The sequence below is a fragment of the Centroberyx affinis genome, unplaced genomic scaffold, assembly GCF_046629955.1.
Source record: "Centroberyx affinis isolate AG114_WGS23_722 - 3 ecotype Tasmania unplaced genomic scaffold, CSIRO-AGI_Caff_v1 ptg000859l_1, whole genome shotgun sequence".
Taxonomy (NCBI): domain Eukaryota; kingdom Metazoa; phylum Chordata; class Actinopteri; order Beryciformes; family Berycidae; genus Centroberyx; species Centroberyx affinis.
Genome location: NW_027279453.1, coordinates 355,622 through 379,776, shown reverse-complemented (window position 1 = coordinate 379,776; position 24,155 = coordinate 355,622). Strand labels below are relative to the sequence as shown.

Genomic DNA, 24,155 nt, shown 5'->3' with positions numbered 1-24,155 from the left:
AACAATGCATCCCTTTGATAGGATTGTATGCTTCTTTAGGTCATCAATGCCCCCAAAACATACTGTACACATTATACAAGGGAAACCACGATTCAGGCAAAAAAGAAAAAAAAAATCTTTTTAAATTATAATACAGTCTTGAGGAAAAATATAAATAACTTTTTTCTTCTCTGGTTGAGCTCACTCTATGGTACAGACATATAATAAATAGATCGGATCTGACATCACTCAGCTGATCTATGAATCATCTCTCTACGAGTCCATTTGTGTAGCAGCATTATAGCAAAAACAAGCCAATGGAAACAGAGATCCCCCGTTTCCCTGGAAACCTTTTACAAATCCTTAAATCATCGCAACCCCCCCACCCCAACCCAACCCAACCCCCCAACCCACCCCCCATCTCAGCCAATGATAGACAGTGATATTGCATTGTGAAAACGATTCAGGGATAATTATATTCCTGCAATGTAATGGCAGCATGTAATGGCAACCTATCTTAAAAAAGTTTTACAAGCGATTGAAAGACATTTTGTAAGGTGACATTACAACTTTGCCATGCTATTTGCACATGCAGTGGAAGTGAAGCACAGAGGTAAGAAGGCATAGAATGGGCAGCTGCTGGGCCTAAGCAAGATAGATTTTGGAAAAAGTGTATGAGCAGAGTTTGGTACTATGTCTGTAATGTCATTCTACAGAATGGAGGTCAGATAAATGGTACAACAGAGCACCTTTCCAAGGATCAAGCCACCTCCTGAGAATTCCTAAAACCACAAGCTTAATAACAATAATAATAATAATAATAATGCAATGGTTGAAGAAAAAACATTTAAGGTCCTAAGCAAGTAAAGGATGGCATAAACTAGCTAAAATGACATGCTGTTCTCCACATGTACTGTGTAAGGGTGGTGTGTATATAGTGCTTAAGAAAATACAACACAAGTGATGTTTGATTGTCTGAGATATAAGAAATAGAAAAGTAATTGGCTGTCAATGCTGATAAGAGGCTACAGGTAGTAGGAAGTGGTGAAGCGAGAGAAGCACAGCACAAATCTGGCTATAGCAGATTGAAGGTTTGGGGTGGGACATGAACCAGGAAGGCTCCAGATAGTTTAAAAACAGCAGGACCTTCTGTAGTGTTTTGTTTCATAAGGGGAAAAGAACATGGGGTCCAGGGAATCACTGGGTAGACACAACAACATGCCTTATTGGTTTCATTACAGAAAACACCACCTCTGGAAAGAGATAAAATGTTGATATAAGTTTTTTTTTTTTTGATTTTTTGATTTTTTTTTAAACACAGCGTGAGTCTTTGTCTTAATGATCCAGCATGTCCTTAAGCATACGTTGATGTATTATTGAGTGTTGCTCGAGATTGCCAACCCATCTGAAAACAGTATTTGGTTAAACTGCTCCCCCTTTTTCCTTTAAAATAGTCTGAAACAGCATTAGGCGTGTTAGGTTAAATTTTGTTAACAGGCATCGACATCCTTTGTTTCCAGCTCTCACTTGCTAGAAGAAAGGCGAGTGATGACCAGCTCCCCCTCATCCTTGGGCACGCTACTCTGTTTTTGAGCAACAGAAATATGCCAAATGTCTCCCCCTCCTTGTAGCCTTATCTTTCTCTCAGTCTCACGCTCTCTCTGTGTTTGTAGGGCGGTAGGACCGGGGCTGTGCAGAGAACACGAGGCGGAGGATGATCAGGATTCTGCAGGAGGGTCCGCATCCTCTTCAACAGGTTTTGGTGGCTTTGTCAGGATTGCCTCTGCTTCCTCATACATCTGAAAAAGAAGACATGTCAGAATAATGAGCACAAAGACACAGACAATATCATAAAAGGAATGGGGGAGAAGAAAGGAGGAAGCGTGAGTAATCTCTTACAGGCGTGAAGTGCACATCCTGGAAGAGTTCCTGTATGAAGCGTCTTGAGGCCAGGCGGAACATACAGTGAGATAGGAGGTGAGAAACCTCGGAGTACAGGCAGATGTCATCAAACGCATAGGGAAACTTCTCCTTTATCCTGAGAGGGGGGGAGAGATTTAACAGGTCTGTAAAAACCAGCTGCTATTGTTCCATTTCATGGCTATAGGTATATGCGTGTCTTAAAGAATGACTTCAAAGAATGACTGTGTGTGTGTTTGTCAAAAAGAGGAGAGAGCTTTACGTCAGGAGTCCTGTCTCGTGGCCTTTGGTTCCTACAGAGGAGCTGAGGTTGACGATGAGGCGGAGCACCTCCTTCCTCAGCAGGACCCGGCAGGCAGGGGCGTCTTCTGGTATCCCCTTGCCACCTAAAGGACACACACCACAGCCTGTAACTATCAAAACTCCCGCTACTTCACACACATTTCACATTAAACTGCAGTTTTATTCACAGAATCAGGGATGTGACTGGAAACACAAAAAGCAGGTAAGCAGTAAAGAAATTAGTCATTTCCTATTTGAAAGGAATTTTTGAATAAAAAAATGACATCCTGAAAAAGCCTTGAAAACACAGATGAGCGTGTGGATATGTGTGGTCTTACCTATGACAATGTCACTGGGGGTGGGCGTGCTGCAGACTGAGCCTTGTGACACGGCAGCATCGCTGCAGCCCGACACCCCAGAGAACTTGGACTGAGGCATCACCTCCAGACGATGGCCGCCATGGCCTCCCCATGACGGGAATTCGACATAGTCTGTCAGAGAGAAGGTGGTTACACTCTGCATCGAGGCTGTATATGTATGTGTACGGGTGAATGTGTGTGTGCCTGCTCACCTGTCCGAGGGTGTGTGCTGTTGATCTGTGGCTGTGTGGGGTATCCGAGGACGATGGCTCCTACACAGTAGAGGCAGGTGTCTTCAGTGTGTTCCTGCAGCCCGGTCTCATCTGAACCCAGGGCGTGGTTCTGGTTCTCCCCTCGGCTGGCAATCAGCTCGGAGATACTGAACTGCTGCTTCAGCACTGGGACAGGGGGGCGGTCGCCTACAGAGGGACAGATAACAGAGTGTCAGTGCACACACACACACACTGTTTGTAATCTTCTCCTCAACTTAGCTCTCTCTCCATTTCCACCTCTTATCTCTAAAGTCTCTCCCTACTAACCTCACAGCATGATTTCTGTTTCAACATCTCTCAGATATTTGTCATTTCTCAGGGCATTAAGTTTTCTTTACCATCTCCGTCGCCAAAGAGGAAGCGTTTCCTCTCATCGGAGGGTGGGCTGATCCTCTGCTGAAAGTAGGGTGTGTCTCTGATGTGGAACATATCATTGATGTCAAAGGGCAGTGCTAGGCCAATGTAGTCATCGTTGCACCCATAGGTAGCACTAGATACCATGGAGCGCACTGAGGAGCAGCGGTGCAGGGTGCTCTGGTTGATGGGACTGAGTAACTCCTCCTTATCCAGGGAGGCGAAGCTCAGAGCCTTCAGAAACCTAGGGAGGCCAAGAGGAGAGGCGTGTGAGAGGATCCGGGGGGAGAGACTGGGAGAGAAAAGGAATGTGGAATAAGGGAAAATGTTGGGTAAAGGACAGAGACAGAGACTTACTGAGCAGAGAGTGAGAAGGAAGATGGGAAGACACAAAAAATTGACAAAAACAAGGGGCTCTAAATACCTACATAGCAAACTATCATAGCAGCAGGTACAGGTCACAAACTCACAGCAGAAGGCACGTCCACCCAAAGTTTGATGTAATTGCCTTATCACAATGCCTATTACCTGCTTGCATTGTTTTAAAACACACCAAAGCACCAAAGGACCTAACGCCTACAGCCCTACAGGGAAAATATCTTCAATAGGAGTTAGAGAAATTCATATGAAGGATCCAAGACTAATTTGTCTCCTTGGAAGAGGAATGGGTTACAGCTATAAGGAGGAGGGAACAACCAGCAACTGGCCTTTCTAGATGGGGATGGATCAGTCACACTAAGGAGCTACATGAGTCAAAGCAATACCAACACCACTGTAGGCGTAGAACTGTAGTTGCCACTAAATTAAAAGGAGCAAGGTTAACTGTGTCTGCAGTGCTAGTAGCTACATCACTAATGAGGAGGACACTGGGTTGGTCCACCCACCGCGGGACGAGGGTTCTGGACAGCCTGCGGTACGGATTTATGTTGCTGGGATCTGGACAGGTAACCCTCCTATCAGTTAACCTGATAGACACAGCAGAACGTGGACGAAACACACACTCCCACCTGTCACTGCTGAGGAAGACACAAACCAAAACCTGGCAGATATCTCCTGAAGCTACAGTACCATTTAAGTGGTCGCCTCTTGAGTTGGTCACTAGGATGAGTGACCATCTATTGTTCTATTTATACAACAACAGATGGAGGTGATGACAATTGAGAAAGAAATTGACAAAGTATGACCAACATTCATATAATCACCAGACAAAGAAAAAAACATAGACATATTAAGTTGTAACAGTGTATGGTTTCTTCTATATAGTCCATGTAGCCTCGCCTGACTTACCTGCGAGGTGTGAGCCTGGAGTCCAGGCTGCCAGTCTTCATAGTGATGGTGTCAGTGAAGAGCACGTCTTTAGCAGGCGATGCCAATGCTTCGCTGTGAGACAGAGACGGGTGTATCCTCTGCTGCTGTAGCCTCTTCAGTGTAGCATAGCCCAACGCATCTCGCGGACTGGTGTACATGAAGCTGCAGTCCGCTAGGCTCTTGATGGTGGTGACCGAGGGGGACTTGAGAGACTGAGCTCGGCGAGGGAGAGTGTGAGAGGAGCCGGGCGGTACCAGAGAGACAGAGTTGGACTTGGAGGCAGACAAGTGGTTGGTCTGAGCCTGAGGGGCGAGGGAGGAGAGAGTTTTGACAGTCTTGGCTGACACCACCGTGTTGAGGCTCACACAGTCAGAGGAGTCCGGTTCGGGCTCGGGGTGTTCGGGGTTTCCCACGGTCTCCCTGGAGGGGCTGGAGCTCATGGAGCTGATGCCGCTGGTTGTGGTGTCCGTGTTAAAGCTCTGACTGCGGCTTTTAAACTGAGTCCCTCCGCCGCCTCCTCCACCCCCTCCCACACCGCCTCCACCGGACGAGGAGCCGCCGTCACCTCCTGCTAGACGTTCTCGGCTGCTCTGCTCCCTCTCCCGTCCAGGGGGCTCTGTGGCCCCATGCCCTCCTAGACCCCCGAGTCCCAGACCCACAGAGCCTCCTGACACCAGCCCCGAGCCTCCTCCTCGGGCCAGCCTACCGTCCACAAGCTGCTCCTCGGAGCCCCCTCTGGTCCCCACAAAGGACGTCTCCAGGCTGACTGTGGGGCTTTTCGGCATTCCTCTGCCGTTGAACACAGGGGTGAAGACCTCCCCCTGGCAGTAGACAGAGGGCTCTGTCACCGTCCTGTTCCGCCTCATGCCCCCCGTCTTGAGTTCAGTAGGGGTGCGGGAGCCTGACGGTGTCTTGGGGTCACTAGTGGAGCGCAGCTTCTTGCTAGGGAGGGACAGGGAGTTGAGGAAGCGGTTGCGTACAAAGCGTGTAGAGGCCAGGATGGTGAAGGGGCTGCGGTCCTTGACTGGTTTGGAGCGCAGATAGAAGGAGGGCTCGTCTGACTGGTCCAGTACCTCACACTTGTCATCGTCCAGGATGTACATGTCTGGGAGCACAAGGAGTGTGTCAAGAATGTGTACACAAGAAACACTTGAGCTGCCTAATGTCCCACCATAATCATCATGATATATTAAACATAAGCAGTTTCAAGAAAAAAAATGTTTTTCCCTCAAATCTATGCAGCAAGGTGCTCCAAAATCTAATCAGATCATCTACTCTACATGGGAACCTGTGGTGTAAGTATGAAGTTTCTGTCATGTATTGTTCTTGAGTTGTGTTCACAAGACAGACCAACAGGCACACAGATGCCACCATGACGACATATTGGGCCTCATTCACTAATATGTGCGTAGAAATGTTCTTACTTTGCGCACAAAATAAGTGCGCATGCAAAATTACCGTTGGATTCATGACACGTGCGCACCGGCCAATTTTGTTCTTACCGACGTGCGTATGTTAGTGAATCAGAATCATTCTAAATTGACAGGCGCGTGCCTGATATTTGCAATCAGCATACTGCCACGCCCCCATTTCTCTATATAAGGAAATATGTTATATCATGGAGAAAGCTTCCATAAGTGGGCAACTTCCAAGAAATGAGGGTGAAAGTGATGACATCCAGCAAGGACTTTCACCCAGAGTAATTTATTTCATAATTGAGCGCAATGAAAACCTAGTGAAACTAATTTCCCACAGATAACATCAGACCTTAACTCACAATGCCAAAACCAAGATCGCCAGTAAAATGGACAGTTTTCTTTGTTTATGTGACATGGAGATGTCAACGCACGTCGGGGACTGTACAGTTGCCTAGGCGCACAAAGATCCATGGCGCACAGGAGGCGAGGCGCACAGATCCATCTCTCCTGGGAAGAAAACGCAGTCGGGTGGGCAGATGCACTCGGATTAAGTCCTGGAACGACTGTATGATGTCCAAACGATTTGTGTGTAGTACCTGCTCACACAAACCACCGAAGCTGTGCGCTGACTGCGGGACTGAACGGTATGAAAGGAAAGACAACTGTAGAAAGAAATGCCACAAATGGAAAAGCACATTGCCATATTTGGAGCGGCAGCGCTGCGAATACTGGACATGTCACATTATATGGTTTTGTTTTTAATCTTTGATTCAGTTCAATTGTGCAATTTCACCTTTATTTACAAAACACTGCATGTGTAAAAGCACATTGGAAATATTTGGAGAGGGGAGCACTGACCACAGGCACATTCACCATCGTTTTTGACAAGAAGGTGACAAGAGGGGCGTATTTATAGTCATTTGCATAGTTAATTCTGGGAGGAGACAAGGCGGGACTCTGAAGATGCACTCTCTCCTCAAGGCACGGGCTGCAATATCTCCCAGCAAGGCAAGATATGCCATCTTAACACTTGCTTGGAGGTAAATCGGAATCTTTTATAGACCCTGCATGCCTTTTAATAGGCTACCAATTAACCAGTTGGCTACCAATTAACATTGGCTACATATGCGCAATTTCATGGCAGTAGAAATTGGTGGGAGTAGCCAATCATTATAGGCCAATAAAAACAATGAAAACCAAAACTGTTACATTTCAATATGGTCATATATGTCTCATACTCCATTGTAAGGTAGGACTGGGACACTCAGTTTTTATAGTTGAATATTTTAATGACAATAATTGATAAGGATGAAAGGGCATCAATTTCATGGTTATTTAATACATTTGGCCAATGCATTAGTAAATTAACGGTTTTAAATATTGTTGCCTATTAAAGCCTTTTTAATGAATGTGGTTTTAATATGCTATGCATTTAGTTAAAAGGTGTGTGTTTACATTTTCTAAGACAGCCGGGCCTTCATCGTTTGTGTGTACGCATGGTCTGAGGCAGTTATAAATTTGTTCGCAGAGTACGAACAAATTCAGGTAAGAAAATATCGATGAATCCCAGATTTGTGCGTAACACACGCACGGTATACGCATGGTTTAAGCACAGATTTGTGCGTACGCACTATTTGTGAATGAGGCCCAATGTCTTCTACACCATGTACCATGGTGGTGGGCCATAAAAAGAAAAAAAACACAACTCAAAACACAATCTGTTGTTTTGTTACAGTGGAGAGCAGTTTCAGAAATGAATTGTAAAAATTCTGTTAATGCGTTAATGTTGATGAGTTCTTCTAATTGTCCTTACAAATATGTCCTACTTACTTGGTTGGGACTCGCTCTCGCTGTTGTGGCGGGAGCTGGTGGATTCGGAGTTTAGACTGAGCGTGCTCGGTACTGAGGAAAGCTCGGAGGTCAGCTGTGTGTCGACCTCGTCAGGAGTGACAGGCCACAGCGTCCGGCGACTGTGTCTGACCGCATCCCAGCCATACTGCTTCAGCACCTCACAGCCCTGCCTGGTCTTAGAGATCACACCCAGCACATACACACATGTCCTGGGGATGGGGGACGGTAGTTAGCAAACATACTACTATACAATGAGTTAAACATACAACATAAGTTGTATCCATTGCATACTGTGAAAAATATTTGTCATTTCTTGGACAGCGCATTGAAATGTTCCAGGTCTTGACTTGTCACTCAAAGTAAACTCAAAGTAACACTAGGAGAAAAAGTACAATTAGGTCATCTACCAGCAGGCTAGGTTGACAATGGACACTGACAAAAAGTGAATGAAATTTCCATGACCTCAAAAGCTTTAAAAACTTTTTTTTTTTCAGATTCTATGAGCTTTCCAGGGTTTCCATCAACACAAGAAGCACAGGACACAAAGGGACATTTCAAAGCACTAATGGAGCAAGATTGGTGCTCTGAATTAGTTAAAGAAAATCTCAAAGAATTTTTTTGTTGTGGGTTTTCCCTCTTCAAAATCATGCTCTGCCTTCAGGAGTGAAGTGTGTGTGTGTGTGTGTGTGTGTGTGTGTGTGTGTGTGTGTGTGTGTGTGTGTGTGTGTATTAGTTTGTATCTGTGTGAGAGAGAGCTTACCCTCGTACAGACAGCACCTCACAGTGCTGAGCCAATGTGAGGATGTCAGGAATGACATTCTCCTCCTGCAGGAGATTCAGACCCCAGTTTGAAGAGCCAATGTTACCCTGCATGAACAAAAAGAGATGCCATTAGATCCCTCTCTAGAATTACTCTTACGGTGACAGAGTAACTGATGTGATAGAAACAAATTGACAGCAATTGTTACTTACCAGGGCCCAGAGAGCAGCCTTCAGCTGTTTAATGCCCTCCCAGGTGTCCAGCATCGGGGAGCGAACCGTATAGCTGAGGTCAGGAACCACACTCTGGAGACAGAAAGAGAGAGACATAAGGAAGAAGGGTTGTTAGCTAAATCTGCACACCCCCTTGCTTCTAAGAGCAAGGAATGCAGAAAATCAAACTGCAGAAAGAATAGACTGCACTGCAGAAACATGGCTGTGAAATAAGCTCAAGCAGTTACCTGAGCCTCCAGTAGATGGCAGCCTGTCTTGTCATGGACCAGCTGACCATACAAGTGCACAGGAAGATAGACATTTGGTCTTTGTAACCTAGAAACAGGACAACCAGTGGAGAAATCAGACACACATACTGCAGCATATCCTGTGGCTCTCCAGTTGATGACCAACAATTCATAGCTTGCAGTCCAGCTAGACTCCTCCCACCTTTGGTTGCTGCGTCTGACGTAGTTGTCTCCATCAACAGGTTTGCGGTAAGTTGTTAGTGCTTCGTTGAGCTGCTCCTCTATCAGGTCCACATACTTAAGGTTGTATTCCTGCAATCCAAGAGACATTTAGGTCGCAGAGCAACAGTAAAACTTCTATTAGAGCGTGGTGCTGTTATTAAACAGTAACCTCGTTAATTAAACAAGAATTAGTGAGTGGAACACAAGTGAGAGTGAATTTTGCTGCTTGCTAGTATGCTCTACCTTCTGCCATTTGTCCAGCTGCTTGCTGACATAACCCCTCTCATTGAGGTAGGAGAAACCCTTAGGAATGGACAGGAACCTAAACAGTAGAGACAAGATTTACAGTGGTACCAGCACATTTAGGGTAATTATAGATGGTATGTAAACACTGCCAGACAGCTTTGTATTATACAGAAAGATTGAAACATGACATTGAGTCATGTACAGTGACTGTGTTGTACACCAACCTGAGGAGCAGCAGGAGGCCCTTGTCTCCCAGGTGGGACAGAGCTGGTTTGAGCTGGATTAGAGCGTGGAGGTTGGCCTGTGGACCAGCACAACAAACCAGGTCAGACAGCAGGAAGACAGGACACAAAACACCACCATCAACAGACAGCAAACCACACCCATAGTCGAATCTATCAGTTGACGTAAATCTTTCAACAACAGATTATCATGATTTTTACTTTCCCTTTCCTTTATAAATATCCATTCATATCATGTCATCCCCACTGTTCAGGACAATGACAACAAAGACCGCATTTGCATTAACTTGATTGAGACAAATATATATATTTTATTTATCCAGGGTAAGATGACTGAGCACCCATGCACTTTTCCAGCAATGCCCTGATTGACATTCATACAGTTCTACACATTCACACTGGGAACTCCCCAGTACAACCACAGTCTTGCACTTTTGGCCACTGACCAGCACCACTAGAGAATTTGAGGGTTAAGTGCCTGGCTCATTGGCAAGTCAACAGTAGCCGTGGGAGAGGAGAGTGTTACTTCCAGTCACAACTCACTTCGTTACCCTCTAGGCTAACACTCTAAAGAGAAGCAAGTCATTCCTTATGGTTTCTGACAGTATTCTAAGTGATGTGTGTTTCCAAGCAGTCACCTTGTCCTCACAGGCCTCGTCCAGTATGTCCAGGGCCTCCATGGACACGGCCTTGCTGTGGTCATGAAGCTGGGTGACGAGCAGCTCCATGCCCCAGCTACTGAAAAACTCCACACCCGCACGCAGCAGCACACGGAGGTGCTTGGTGGCATAGAGCCTGCATGTCTGCTCAGTGAGACAAGAAGGATTGTGGGAGAAGGAGGGGACATGGTCAATCTGGTCCTTGCTGAGAGCATGCCAGTATTCAAATGGACACTGCAGGCATAGGACCTATGCAGTGTTGGGGAGTAGTTTCACTACATGTAATTAAAATAATAGTTTAACTACATTTTAGCTCAAGTCAATTCAAATTTGGATAGTGTTTTTAGCAGTTTATTTTGTTATTTTGTGGCATAGTTAACTACTGCAACTCCCAACTACTTCTGGCAATAAACGAAAAGAGGGAAATTGCATTTTTTCCATCCTTTTTTGTTATTTCATCCTGACTGTTACGATGGCCCAGCCTGCCCCACTGTAATAAGCTCACTGCCTACCTAGTCAGTGTTTTTTACAGTCATGTCATTTTGTATTATATGACATTACAATGTGATGTGATGTTAATGTGAGTTAACAAAACAGTATTTTCCTTGAGGGTAGCTTTGCTGTTGTACAACGTCTTCCAAGGTGAAGTAACTGGTAACTTGTGAAACTCTACTTTCAAAGTAGCCTCCCTAACACTGGAATTATGTGTTTTTGTATTTTTGTGTTTGTACGCATGTGTACAGTTATCCTGTCGATGTTGCTGTCTTACATCAGTAGCAGCAGTGAGGATCTTGGAGAGGATGACTCTGGCCAGGCCGTCTCTGCTGTAGTCCAGTGTGGATACAGCCAGCTTCAGCACAGCATCTTGGTTCTTTACTGAGCACAGGTTCAGCAGGCTGCAGAGACAGAAAACATACATGGAGACAAAACCAATCAAGTTGTTACTAGGAAAAAAAATGTATGTGGGAGAAGTACAGCTAGTCTCAGTTAAAAAGTGTTGTTTGTCAGGCTCTTAATAAAATTCATCTGTGTATTCTCCAGTGAATCCATTTGTATTTATTTAAAGAACTCACTAGTATATCAACTGAAAGCAACACTTCTCTGATAGTGTGACCCTATATGCTCAGAAATGCTGTGAGGATTTCCTGTACCGTTTTGTGAACTCACCACTGAAACAGGCCGCATTTCTCCAGCAGTTTGACCCCGTGTGGGTGGGCGGAGAGTGTCCCCAGGAAGAGGAAGTAGTGTTGGCTGAGTGTGGTGAGCAGGCCGTTACTCTGAAGACAGCGTTCAGGCTTCAGTCCTGAGGATGAGGACAGCCATGACACCATGTCCCTCACCAGGTCCTCCAGGTAACCATGACCGTCCTGCTGACAGAGGGAGAGGGAGAGAAGAGGCCGATGTGGCTTATAAAATTACAAAAGGACAACCTAAAGATGAATGTGTGTGTGAGAGAGTGTGTGTGCACCCTCTACTAACCTCATCAGAATCCATGAGGAACTCGACAAACTGACAGCCCACCACAGTGAGTTGTCTGGCCTTAGGGTGATCCAGCTCCAGCCCTGCATACAGCTTACTGCTGGGCTTGTAAAAGTACAGCAGCCTCCGCACAAACCTGCATCACAGACAAATGCAAGGAAGTATTCAAAACAAGATCAAAGAGAAATACTTCAAACTGTGTAAAAACTTTAAATGGTTTAGATGACATGGTGGGGGGTCTTACTTGTGCATCTGTTCATCTTTGTTGTTCCTGAGGTTTACATTGGGCCACTGGGAGAGAAAAACAAAAGTAAAACATAAGAATGAAAAAAGGCAGTTGGGTGTGGTGTGACACATCTGTGCGTGTGTGAGATACGGAGTGAAAGTAAAAGTTTGTCTGTAGTGTTGTATGAGAATAGTCTCACCTTGAGGATGGTGGCGATGAGCAGCCAGTTCCAGTCCAGGTTCTGCTTGTGGTTGAGAATGTGACTGTCTCTCAGGTTCAACATCAGCGCTTCCTCCGTGTCCTAAAGACAAGCACACACCCAAAATATAAACTCTGACAATATAAAAAAATATAGCTCCAGTCCTCAGTTCTGATTGACTGAGTCAGGTTCAAAGCCATTGTATAAATAATGAATAAATGCACATGTGAGACAGGCTCTGTGCTTGGACCTCTCCTCTTTTACCATCTACATGCTCCCCCGTTGGTCAGATCATCCGCCACCACGGTCTAAGCTTCACTCACTCTCTGACTCCATGCCTTCATTATCTCCCGTCTGTATTGCTGCAATGGAGTCCTGTTCGGTGTACCCAGCAAAGCCCTGGACAGGCTCCAGTATGTGCAGAACTCAGCTGCCAGGGTTCTCACCCGCACCAAGCCCTGGCAGCACATCACCTCCACCCTCATCCAGCTTCACTGGCTCTCGGTCAAGTCCCGCATCTCCTACAAAATCCTCCTCCTCACCTACAAATCCCTCCATGCCCTCGCCCCCCAGTACCTATCTGACCTCCTCCACCCCTATACCCTGTCCCGGAATCTGCGGTCCTCAGACATGGGTCTGCTCTCCACCCCCCACACCAGCCTGCGATCTTTTGGGGACAGAGCCTTCAGTGTGGCAGCCCCCACCCTCTGGAACTCTTTCCCGGCAGAGATCCGCAACGCCCGATCTTTGGACACTTTTTAAAAAAATCCTGAAAACCCACCTGTTAACCAAGGCCTATGGACTCTAGTTAACTCTCTCATCCCCGGCAATTATTGCTATTATTATTTTCTGTTCTTGTTTTATTTGTTTTGTCTGCCTCACTGTGTAAAGCGTCCTTTGGTCTCTTGAAAGGCGCTATATAAATCTAAGTTATTATTATTATTATGTTTGACTGTGTAACTGTTAATTTAAACATAAATGCAGAAACCACAAATAACCACTTTTAACGTAATTCACATGTCGCTTTGTAACACTGTTGTTTAGTTACTGATCAAAATATTTAGTACTAGTACTAAAATAACATTTCATTCTTATTGATAAAAAAAAAAGATTTCCAGAACATTTGAATTCTTATTTTATTATAATGGTGTGTTACCGTTGGGCTGCGATTTATGGTTAATTTAGAGGTGATAGAAGTGGGTTTTAACTTCAGCGTCTCTAAGCTTACACTGTCATTTATATTTACACTGTCCTGCATTTTAACTATCCTGAGATGTTTTTAAGGTACAGAGTGTACCAGTCTAGAACCTGAAAAGCATGTCACGGTGTACCTTGATGGCATAGATGTCCCTGTGAGCACGTGAGTGTGACTCTCTGCGGCTAGGCAAAGACACAGACTTGCAGATGATGTGGTCCAGGTAAAGGCTGTGTGGTTTGGATCCTCGCTTCTTCTTCTCATGGAAACGCTTCAGATGGTTGACTGCCGCACTCGCCCGACTGGAACATACACAATAATAAACATGGGGGATGTTTGTGTGCGCTCAAGTACGTGTGAAATGTGTACCCTTAGACAGTTTAAGTGTACAGAAGTCCTGAAGGTACATGGTGGATTTTTTTTTTTTTCTGGAGGATTTCTCTTTGCAAATCTTAAAATGTATTCACTTCTCCTGCAAGAGAGAAGTGCTGCATTCCCAGTTATAAGAGCACTACTGATCAAAGGAAGAGGAAAAGCAAAAAAATAAATAAATAAATCAAAACAAAACCAAACAAAAAAATATATATTTTGAGGTCTGGCAAGCAAATGTTTTTGTATTGCAAAGGATTTTTTTTGCAAGGTAAAACACAAATGTGTGTGTGTGTGTGTGTGTGTGTGTGTGTGTGCGTGCGTGTGCGTGTGTGTGTGTGTGCTCACAGTCGTTTCTCCTGGGGGATGTCAAAGGAGGCTGCCATGTTGATGAGGGTGGGAAGGCAGTGCAGGTGGTGACTGTGGGAATGAGGAAGGATGGTGTTTGCCTAAACAAGAGAAAGGCGGGTAGAGGAAAAAGCACAGAAGTATTAATTGAGCATTAAAGTACCAGTAACTCAATCGTGACATTTTCAACATATGCCATGTGTCAGACACGTTCCCCCCTTCCTGTTCTACCATGTGTAGTAGCTCTCCCAAGAGGATGGTGGCTCTGACAGCAAGCTGGTCGTCACTGCTGGTCACCACTTCAACAAGACCCTACAGTGACAAAGGTGGAGAGAGAGGAGGGTATGGCTTAATAGCAACATTCACAACCTAAAGCTGCTGTGCACAAATGCAGTGCAAATACATGGTGTGAAACTGAGAGGCAAAATAATCAAGGGAGTCCTGCTGACTTTGGTTATACATACTAAATTGCTTTACTCCAATTCAAAGTTTGGTGGAAAGAAACATTTAAATATTGCAGACTAAAACAAAAAAATAGGCCCCAATATAGATGCACATTGTTCATGCAGATCAGCTCACCTCTAACAGCCCACTGGTGATGAAGGCAGATAGGACTAATGCAAGATAGTTGTCCATCAGATCAGGCCTGATAAACCAAACAGAGAAAACTTCATTTAATGCAGCATAAAGATTGAGTTGCCATTTGTGGTGGGCAGTGAAAGCAAATTGCTTTAGTCAAAGTTCTACCTATTCCTTTTCTATGCTCTCATGTACTCTCTCACCTGGACCGGGCCCGATGGGGCAGGAGGACTTTGGCCTCAGCAGCAACAAACCCATCAGACAGTCTCCAGCTGTCCTGGAACCTACTGGGGTCTAAAGTAGACCAGACGGAAGAATATTGTATATGAGTGGAAGACGGGCTGATTTAGGTTTAGGAGGAAGAAAATAGAAAACAGAAATCCTAAGATTGAATAGTTGCTTTTCTTACCAACACTTAGAAGAGCTTCTGTGAAGTCTTGAGTTACAATGGGAAGAGGAAGCCTGAATATCTCATATAACACCTCCAACAAGCCTTTCTGCAGGGCAAATTACATTACAGGGGTCAGATATTAACAAGATTGTCATGGCACAAATTTCCCAGCACTCAAAAAAGCATCTCAATACCAAAAAAAAATATATACATTGGGTATATACCTTTTCTATGCAATCAGACTGAAGTAATGAAAGCACGAGGCACACTGCTATGAACCACTAGCTAGCAGGCTGACTACAAAGCAATGGTTGATAAGCTGCCATAGAAGACCAAGCCAAAACACACTGTGCAGATGGACCAAAGTTTCTTTTTCTTTTTTGGCTTTATTTATTCAGGGAAGGGTTTTGCTGAGAATTCATGCTCTTTTCAGCAACGCCCAGCTTCACATTCATGCAGTTACACACACTCACAGCTGGGAGCTGCCCAGTGCAACCAGTCCTCCATTGTTGGCCACTGAGCAGCTCCACTGGACCAGCGGGGACTGAAAGGCCTTGCTCATGGGCACCTCAGTTGTGAGGGGGCAGGGGTGTTTCATTCATTTTCACCACCCAGATTTTGCCTGCGGGTCCAGGGACGCGAACTGCTGACCTTCAGGCCACAAGCCTGCTTCTCTAGCATTTAGAACTAGTGAGACAAAATCTGCAAGTACATCTGCTTTGACTTGTGACTTGCTTTGACTGTGTCATGGCTGCCTTTGAATTTACCTACATTGTGTTCCTGTACTCTGGCTCTAACCAGGCTCTTGCCCAAAATAGTCAAAAGAGTCACAACTGAGGAAGTTGATTCTGGTCTTATTTGAAGCACCCCATTTAGATTGAAAAATGCAGGTCAAATTTTCAATATGGCTCAATGAGTCATTGCCCCTGCTGGGTGTAGTGGAGTGGTTCAGACTGTTTAGCATACAAATTAGCAATATCACTCAAGCTTAAAAGGAATATGTCTGGTTCAAAGGGAGATAAAAACCCTCCTGGCTGGAGCAACACTTTACAGTCGACTATAAGAGGTCTTGCCTGCTAAGCTAGCGACCATAAGTTATACAGTGCTTTTAAGGCAAAAAACTTCCTTATTTGGTAGGAAGAATTTTTTAAATATCCACTCTAACAGCCATATTGGGTATGCAGGTGTTTCAATACTCACCCTAACTTCCATATTTGGTATGCAAAGTAAGCCAATTAAAGATTGGATTCCAGAATTTCCAGCCTTGCATAGGTTGATAATCCCTGGAAAAAGAAAAGAGTCAGAGGGAGGCATTTAACTCATGATTCAAGAGTAGAACACAACAACCAATATAAAATCAACTAGTCTATTTATCTGCAATTCTGACTTAAAAATCAGTCAAAATCATTAACAAAAGGACTAATATGACCATCAGTTCTGTGTGGAAATCATGAGTGCTGGACCCTTACCAGACCAGGAACGGAAGGCTGCTACTATGGCCATCCTACTAGACAAGAAACGGGACTCTCGGTCTTCCCTGAGAAGACACACACACACACACACACACACACACACACACACACACACACACACACACACACACCACATTAATACACAATCTCTGTATAGTACAGTTCCAAAGCATTTCACAAAGGAGCAAAAAAGAAAAAGCAAATGCAAGCAAAACAAGACACAGAAGCTAAACATAAAAGGGAAGTCCAGGAGGATCAATCACTCCATAAAAGCCTGACTTAAAAGATGATACTGATTTAGCCGGCCTCAGATCCTCAGGCAGGTCGTTCTGAAGTCTAGGAGCCCTGATGGCAAGGGCCATATCACAAAAACACTATACAAGCCCTCAACTTGCTCAACGCATGATGTTACCAATATAGGAACACAGAAAACAGTAAACAGAAGCAAATGTCAGAACACTATCTTTTTGTTTCCACTGTAACACTGACACTCTTTTTTTCCCCCCTCACACACTCACTTAAGTTGCCCTTCAGCCGTGTCTGCGTTGTGACGGTAGTGAAAATCTGTGAAAGGCGCAAGGATTTGCTGGAGGACAGAACACACACACACAAACACACAACAGATGGATGAGAACAAAATACAATGAACAAGGACTCTTCATCAGTTTTTGAAAATGAAGTGGACACATTCTTAAATATTCCCAATAAACACCTTATAATAATAATTAACCTGCTACAGATATCACATGACATCTATGCGGCTATTATGACTGTGGTGATGAGATGCCTCTGTCCCAGGTATCTGTTTACAGACAGGATGTGTTGGAGCGAGAGGGGCTTTAGAGGACTGATGTAACTGATCACTGTAAGCTCCATGGGAAAGAGACAGGCAACCTACGACTGCTAATCCTGACTGGAATGACTCCCAGCCCACTGGCTCAATTGTGAACAATAGCCTCCTCCCAGTTCATATCTGTGTGTGTGTGTGTGTGTGTGTGTGTGTGTGTGTGTGTGTGTGTGTACCTCTAGTTCGACGTCAGCGCGCACATACTGACGGGTGCGTGGGTGGTTGAGGAGATGGAGGATGGTGGTGATCAGAGCCTCGTTGATGCGGCTCAGCTGACAGTCAATCACACTCTTCAGGATGGTGCTGAGACCCCCCCTTTTGGCCACCACCTCTGGGTTCTTCAGGGCTACAGAGGGGGCAGAGGGCATCAGTAACGATGAGATATTGGGAGCATTCCACATTTCTTGATAATAAGGACACTATTATACAAGGTGTTTCTGTCTAGCAACATCACAACCTCCCTCTAAGATCTTCAAAGTGCCAGTATGTGTGCAGAAGGTTTTTAATTTATTTTTAGTTTTTTTTAAATTTAATTTCCCTTGTCATTTGATTGATCTTCTTGTCTACCATTTTGCACCATGTTGTGTTCTGCTGCCATTTAAATTATGAAACTGTGTTTGCTCATCATCTTGATTTTGTTTCTGTTTGTTTTTTGTGTTCTTTTTTAAATATTTTTGTCTTTTCCCCCTTGGGTTTTTCTATCTCACCTGCACAAAATATTAATTTGCATTTAACATCACTTTGATTTGATGTTTTAGTACTGTGCAAATAAACTAAAACTTCTCAACTCTATCTTCACTCACGCCTTCTTTAATATCTCACACACACCGGCCTAAACTCAAACAATCAAATCAATATCTCCATCTCTACAGCATCAGTCCAGATACGCACCTAGCTCGCAGACGATGGCGATGGCTGCACGGACCATGCGGTCTCTCTCCTGTAGCCCATCAGTCCCCACAGCAATGAGAGAATTAGCAACGGTGGATGGGAAAAGCATCGCGTTGACTGTGATAATCTAAAAGAGGGATGGGGAGGGTGTGAGGGGAAAAAAGATGAAAAAAGAGTCATCAAACAGGTCTGAACAATCTAAATAATAGAGGCAAAACATTCACCAGAATCTGGATTGAGTTGTAGGAGACCTTTTCAAAGACTATTCAGAAGATGCATTTTCAAATGAAACAAAGTATTTGACAAACAAGGCAAATTGTATTATAATGCTCACAGCCAGACACATTCTCCCAAGACTTATAATCTAAGTGATAACAGAAACATATTTTTACCATAGAGGCTAGGCTATATGACAAGGAATGTACAGTAGGGTTATATTACTGTCTGTATGGCCAATGGTCATTTCCTGAAACCAGAGCCTGCCTCTAAGTGTGAGTGTGTGAGGAACGTTTACAGTAAACTACAGAAAGAGCTATAAATACCCAAGCCCGCAGAGTCATGCAAACCATCCACACACCGACACCAACGCCACTAACCCAATGATCATTCTGGTGGCACTATGCCGGCACAAGGCTGAACAGTAAGGGCAGAGGGCAACTTCCCCTAGCGACATGACAGTGTCACATAGAAAAATCAGGGAGAGCAGTTGTAGGGGAAAAGACAAAAAGTCAGTTTTATCTTACCTTTCTGACTAGTCTCAGAGCCTGAGTCCTCTCTCCCTCGTTGCTCTGCTGGATGTCGATGCACCTGAACCAACACACAGGGAACAATCAGTTATGTCTTTTTCATATATTGACTGTTCTTTTCACCATCAACAGACAGCCAGCGGGGAAAACAAATGTCACTGAAGCTTAACTTTCCAAAGGAATTGATAAATGTATGAATAAATGAAGTGATTTTCAGTTTAGCGCCCCTCCACCTGACCACTGGTGTAGTCGGAGCAGGATTCTCACCTGGCTATCAAGTAGTCCACCTGTAGTCTGAGGACCTTCTGCAGCACGCTGGTGTCTCTGATGAGGTAGCGCAGCGCCCGCAACCCTGCAGCGCGCACTTCCTTCGCCTCATTCAGTAGAGCTAGCCGCAGGCTAGGGGTGCAAATCACATACTTAGATCAGCCCAAAACAGACCAGTACTTACAGCTTACAGCTATTTCCTAAGCACAAGTTTTGTGCTTTTTTGCCAGCTCTTCACTCAAACTCATCAAATTAATGTCCCAAATGTTCAATCAATCAATCATGACTTGTTACCAGTAGGGCCTGACTCAATACACCCATTTCACCTGGCTGCATAATAAAACAGACGACGATTTGGAAATATAACACTTTCCGATACAATGCATTATGCACATGGTGTACCAACATCATCAACACTTACCAAATGATGATTTCTTCGTACGTAAACCCAAACTTCTCCTCATGGTGGCCAATGCTGCATAGCAGCTGCAACGCAGAGAGACAGGTCAAGTTGAAAATGATTTGACACACTCTAGCAACTCATCATATATCCCAGGTCAAACATCTAGGAGGATTACCGTCTTAGAGTTCATTATGATATCAATGAGACTATGTTCACAGCGTGTTAGGTCATGTGAAACATTAAGAAAGACCACTGCTTGCAAAATGTAACCTTCTGAATGGGCCTTTATTACTTTCATAAGATGAAGAACGTCAATTTCAACAGCTCTAGGGCTGGAATAAAATCTCCTCTCCCCATTGTAAACCACAGAGCAGAGCAGGAGGGAAGTTGGAGCAGGATGGGACGGGTGGACAGAGGCATGGTGAGGAGGGGGTTGTTTGGGACCAGCAGTGATGTCAGAGCCCAGGCAGGCAGGAGGAGGGGAGAGGAGAAGGAGAGGGGGGCATGTGACACTCTCCAGGGGGATTAGGTCACCCTCACTGTCCTGGAATCCTTATAAGGAATCGGCGGCCTGGTGTTCTAACAGACATACACACACAGACACGCACACACACGTCACGGATATTACCCTCCTGTCAGTTGTAAACAAGAGAGTCAGGTGTACGAACTACAGAAGCACAAGCCAGACTCAGCCTCAGCCTACAGCCTCCTACAGTGCCAGCTGCCTAGTTTTCTGAAGGCCAAAACACACCGGCTACACTGCCACCAATAATTGTTCAAAATGTGTCAGAGAGCAACAGTCAGAAGTGGTTCGAGGCAGTTGGTCCTTCAGTAGGAATCAGTAAATGTCTGAACAGGAATCAGCGCCCGGAGTCAGTGAACTCTGGGCAGATTCGGCCAATCATCGAAAAGGTTTTTGATATTTCTAAATGAGGCGTGAGGGTGAGAAAAAAATGATGTAAGTACAGGTGACAGCGAGAGATTTTCCCTTCCCTTTCCCATTTCAGTCAAAGTGCATATTACTGCCATATTAAGTAGGGAAATAACTAGCAAGCGATTTATTTGTTTTACTAACTCTTTTGTTGCAGAGATTTTCCTCAGATTCGGGACAAGCCTTCCAAATGAGTTAGTGGACTGAATGTGCTCTGTGCAAGACCACAACAAACAGATTCTGACCAATTTCCTGTCTTAACACTACTGACCAGACTAGTAGAACAGTTCTCAAGCTTCCAAAGAAAAAAGAAAAGAATTCACTCCAAAATGCCAAAATGTCCTCCAAAATTGCTCCAAAATGTCAGAGACTCAGTTTCCGCAAATCAAACCTCCTGTAGAGGTAAGACTAACCACCATAACACACCACTTGCCCTTGGTATATCTATCATCCATGTACAAAACAGTGCAGATTTAGGTCTACTTATAGAGTAAACTGGGAGGGAAAAAAAGAGATTCTATAACTAAAGAGAGTGTCTCAAGTTCATAAGCACAACAATAACCAGACATTGGAAATCTCAGGTTTCAAAGTCAGAGTGCTGCTCTTGACGCACATTAGAAGTGCTTTCCCATCCCTAGAGCTCCTGTTACATTCACTGTCAGCATCACAATGACAGGCACAGCTAGGCCTACTGGCAGCAACACCCAAGAGGAGAGGACCAAGGAGAGGTCAATGGCTGCGCTACAGAGGAAGGGGAACACAGCCAGTCAATCTCTACAGATCTCTAAACAGTGAGTCAATCTCTACACGACAAGCTGTGCCTCTGTAACCACAGCTTTAATGATGCCGTGCTGCTGACTTCAGGGAAATAACTAGCTAGCAACTTATTAAGTTCTACCAACTCTTCTTGTTGACGAAATTTCCTCACAGACTCAGGACAAGCCTTCAAAATGAGTTAGTGGACTACACAGCTTACTGTTCTCCCTCTCCTCTTGTTCATCTGCACTGGCCCAAAGAACAAAGGAAAACCGGCGGTAAAAGCCTCGTGACTTGATAGCATTACCTTTATGAAGTTGTTCAGGTGGCCCAGCTTTCGCATGTTACTGACTCCATGCGGTTTGGCCACATTTTGAAGGATCTCACGGAAGTTGTCAGATGGTTCTGCAGAAGAGAGAAAGGGAAATACAATGTAACCAAGACAAGTATTAAGCTATATTGCCATAATACCAGTCGATGAACCGTAATTAATATGTTTCAGGAAGGAAGTAGCTTTAGCTGGTCAAACTAATTTAATGTGTACAGTAAAAACAAGCTCCGGACAGTAATGTTTAACAAGGAAGTGCTTTTTTTGTTTTCAATTCCTTTCAACTATTATGTGACTACTGTAATGTTAAATGTTCTTGACAAAGCAGAGAGATTATTCTTAGGGGAGAGTATTCTCTTGGCAAGAATCAGTGGCTTAATATCTAGCCTGAGGGGAAACCAACTCCAGATATTTCAACAAAAAAGCGAATGCTGTGGAAACTAAGATTACACTTGCTTAAAGGGTTGCACAGAATAGTTTCTCTACAATCAAATAATATACCAAACACTGCAGATAAATAGCATTTGGTGTCAAAGAATAATACCTTGTCACCACTGTATCGGTTTTGAGCAAGAATATTGACTTTGACACGCCAAGAAATATTACAAAGCTTAAAAATTCTGGCCTCTTATAATAGAGGCAAGTTTTCAACTGCTTTGTGGGCACTTTTAGTCAACTGAACATGTTAAGAAAACCAAATGTACAAAATGTTCTTTCAATCAACATGGAAAAATACTGAACAAAAGTATCATTTCTTTGCAGGTATCAGATTTGAAGAAATTAAGCTAGTGTTGAAATATAATTTTGAGCCATACCCAGTGTTATATATCATCTAAATGTATCAGCTGTGTATGCCAGCCAGGGAATAATACAACATGCAGCTATATGCCATATTCTCCAGCAAATGAGTTTGGGCTGGGTTAGGGTTGTGTCCCGTGAGCAAATAATATAATAATAAACAATATATTCATTTTTCTGCCTTCAAACAATTTGGAAGAGGAGGGAGACTATGCTAAGCAAACAGATGATTGTATGCATTTTACATAGGAAACATTAATTTGGGCTTTATGTGAACGGTTGCCTTCAGATTTTGCAGCAGCTGACTCACTTCAGACAGACTTTGAGCTGCTTGGGCACAGACACGGATTAGTGGTCAATTTTAGGACTGTGCAGAGCTCTAATGCCACTTACATAAATGATGTCATATACAGTCATACATAGCTATGAAGCATATACCCCAACTTGAAATGAGACTGTGAGGTTGACCTAGTATTCTAGACGAGACATTTCTTTTTTTCAAAATCGTGATAAATGGTCCCGGTTAGTGACTGGAGCAGATGGAGACAAGTGTTTGTAACCCATCCTGCAAGTCAGTAGTTCTGCATCCTGGTCGTCTGGACATAGAGTACTGTTGGTTTTCTATCCAATCTGGGAGTTACTTGCATTCATTCACCTGGCGTCCCAGGTGTATAATAGTCTGTGATTAAATGTCTACAATAAAAACCAGCAAGACTGTGTGTCCCAAGCACTAGGATTGGGAACCACTGCTTAAGTAAACAAACGGGTATGCAGTGATGCTGCTGGTGCTACAAATCTTGCCAGATTGTGCAGCTGTGTGCCACTAGTATTGAACCAAAGCTAAAGGGTGCGCACCCTCGCTATCTTGATGCTACTCCGCTAGCAGTCTGAAAACCAAAATTCTCATACAGTCAGCAATGACCAGTGACTCTTGTATGACTACTGCACTTATGGCTGGTTGGCTAAATAATAGGCTATCTTGCCCACTCACCAATCAAAACAACAGAGCGTCGTCATGGCTGGTTAGCTGTGGCAGCTAGCTAACGCTAACTTAGCTAGTTAGTTAGCTCGCTAATGCCTGTTATTATGTTATTGCTTGCGATGTTATTAGACAAAACAGTGAGGCGAAACTGAGGAAATGGCAATGACAATGACCGCAGGAGTGCACTGACTAAATGAATTCTCACTTCATAGGGCCACTATTTGTAGGAATGATACTCATCCATTTTGAACAATAATCGCTTTCACTCTGATGTGATGAAGCCTCTGCTTACCTCTGGTCAGATCGAGCGGTACGTTCTCTTCCCCGCTGTCATTCCGACCTGTCAAAAACACACATCGCGGGCATCGTAAGGGGACACGCCGGGGTCATCACATGCTTGAGAAAATCTATTTCTATAATATCCCGATAATACAGATATTACTGAAGCGAGTTTTTCACGCTTACCTCGCATCCGAAGACTTCGGATAGGACGGCCGCGGAAGCTGGCCGCCATGTTTCCAGGAACATACACAACACCGGAAACTTCGTGACTTCTCGCGAGAAAACAGGGCAGCGTCGGAGACCTCCCAATGTACAGATCTTAGATCAGCCTGAT

At 44.3% G+C, this 24,155-nt stretch overlaps 1 protein-coding gene across 2 annotated transcripts; it reads right to left on the bottom strand.

Moving 5' to 3' along the window:
• Positions 1 to 406: 406 nt before the first annotated feature.
• LOC139645405 (rapamycin-insensitive companion of mTOR-like) lies at positions 407 to 24,085 on the bottom strand. 2 transcript variants are annotated; one of them, XM_071521102.1, is made up of 38 exons: positions 24,005 to 24,085; positions 23,832 to 23,879; positions 21,739 to 21,836; positions 19,763 to 19,827; positions 19,342 to 19,473; positions 19,072 to 19,135; positions 18,329 to 18,455; positions 17,614 to 17,783; positions 17,109 to 17,176; positions 16,588 to 16,655; positions 16,319 to 16,401; positions 15,137 to 15,224; positions 14,931 to 15,021; positions 14,728 to 14,794; positions 14,380 to 14,460; positions 14,149 to 14,249; positions 13,568 to 13,733; positions 12,237 to 12,338; positions 12,056 to 12,102; positions 11,812 to 11,947; positions 11,500 to 11,699; positions 11,102 to 11,228; positions 10,312 to 10,476; positions 9,656 to 9,732; positions 9,429 to 9,507; positions 9,166 to 9,275; positions 8,964 to 9,051; positions 8,716 to 8,808; positions 8,504 to 8,610; positions 7,723 to 7,952; positions 5,181 to 5,579; positions 4,454 to 5,105; positions 3,151 to 3,410; positions 2,753 to 2,959; positions 2,520 to 2,672; positions 2,162 to 2,285; positions 1,879 to 2,017; positions 407 to 1,778 (listed from the first exon to the last, which is right to left on the bottom strand). In XM_071521102.1, exons 1-38 carry the CDS (start codon positions 24,051 to 24,053, stop codon positions 1,698 to 1,700), a joined length of 5,142 nt encoding a protein of 1,713 aa, XP_071377203.1. In that variant the 5' UTR covers positions 24,054 to 24,085; the 3' UTR covers positions 407 to 1,697. The 2 variants fall into 2 exon arrangements, with proteins under 2 accessions (XP_071377203.1, XP_071377202.1); XM_071521101.1 differs by having other exon boundaries at positions 3,151 to 3,458; positions 4,454 to 5,579.
• Positions 24,086 to 24,155: the final 70 nt, after the last annotated feature.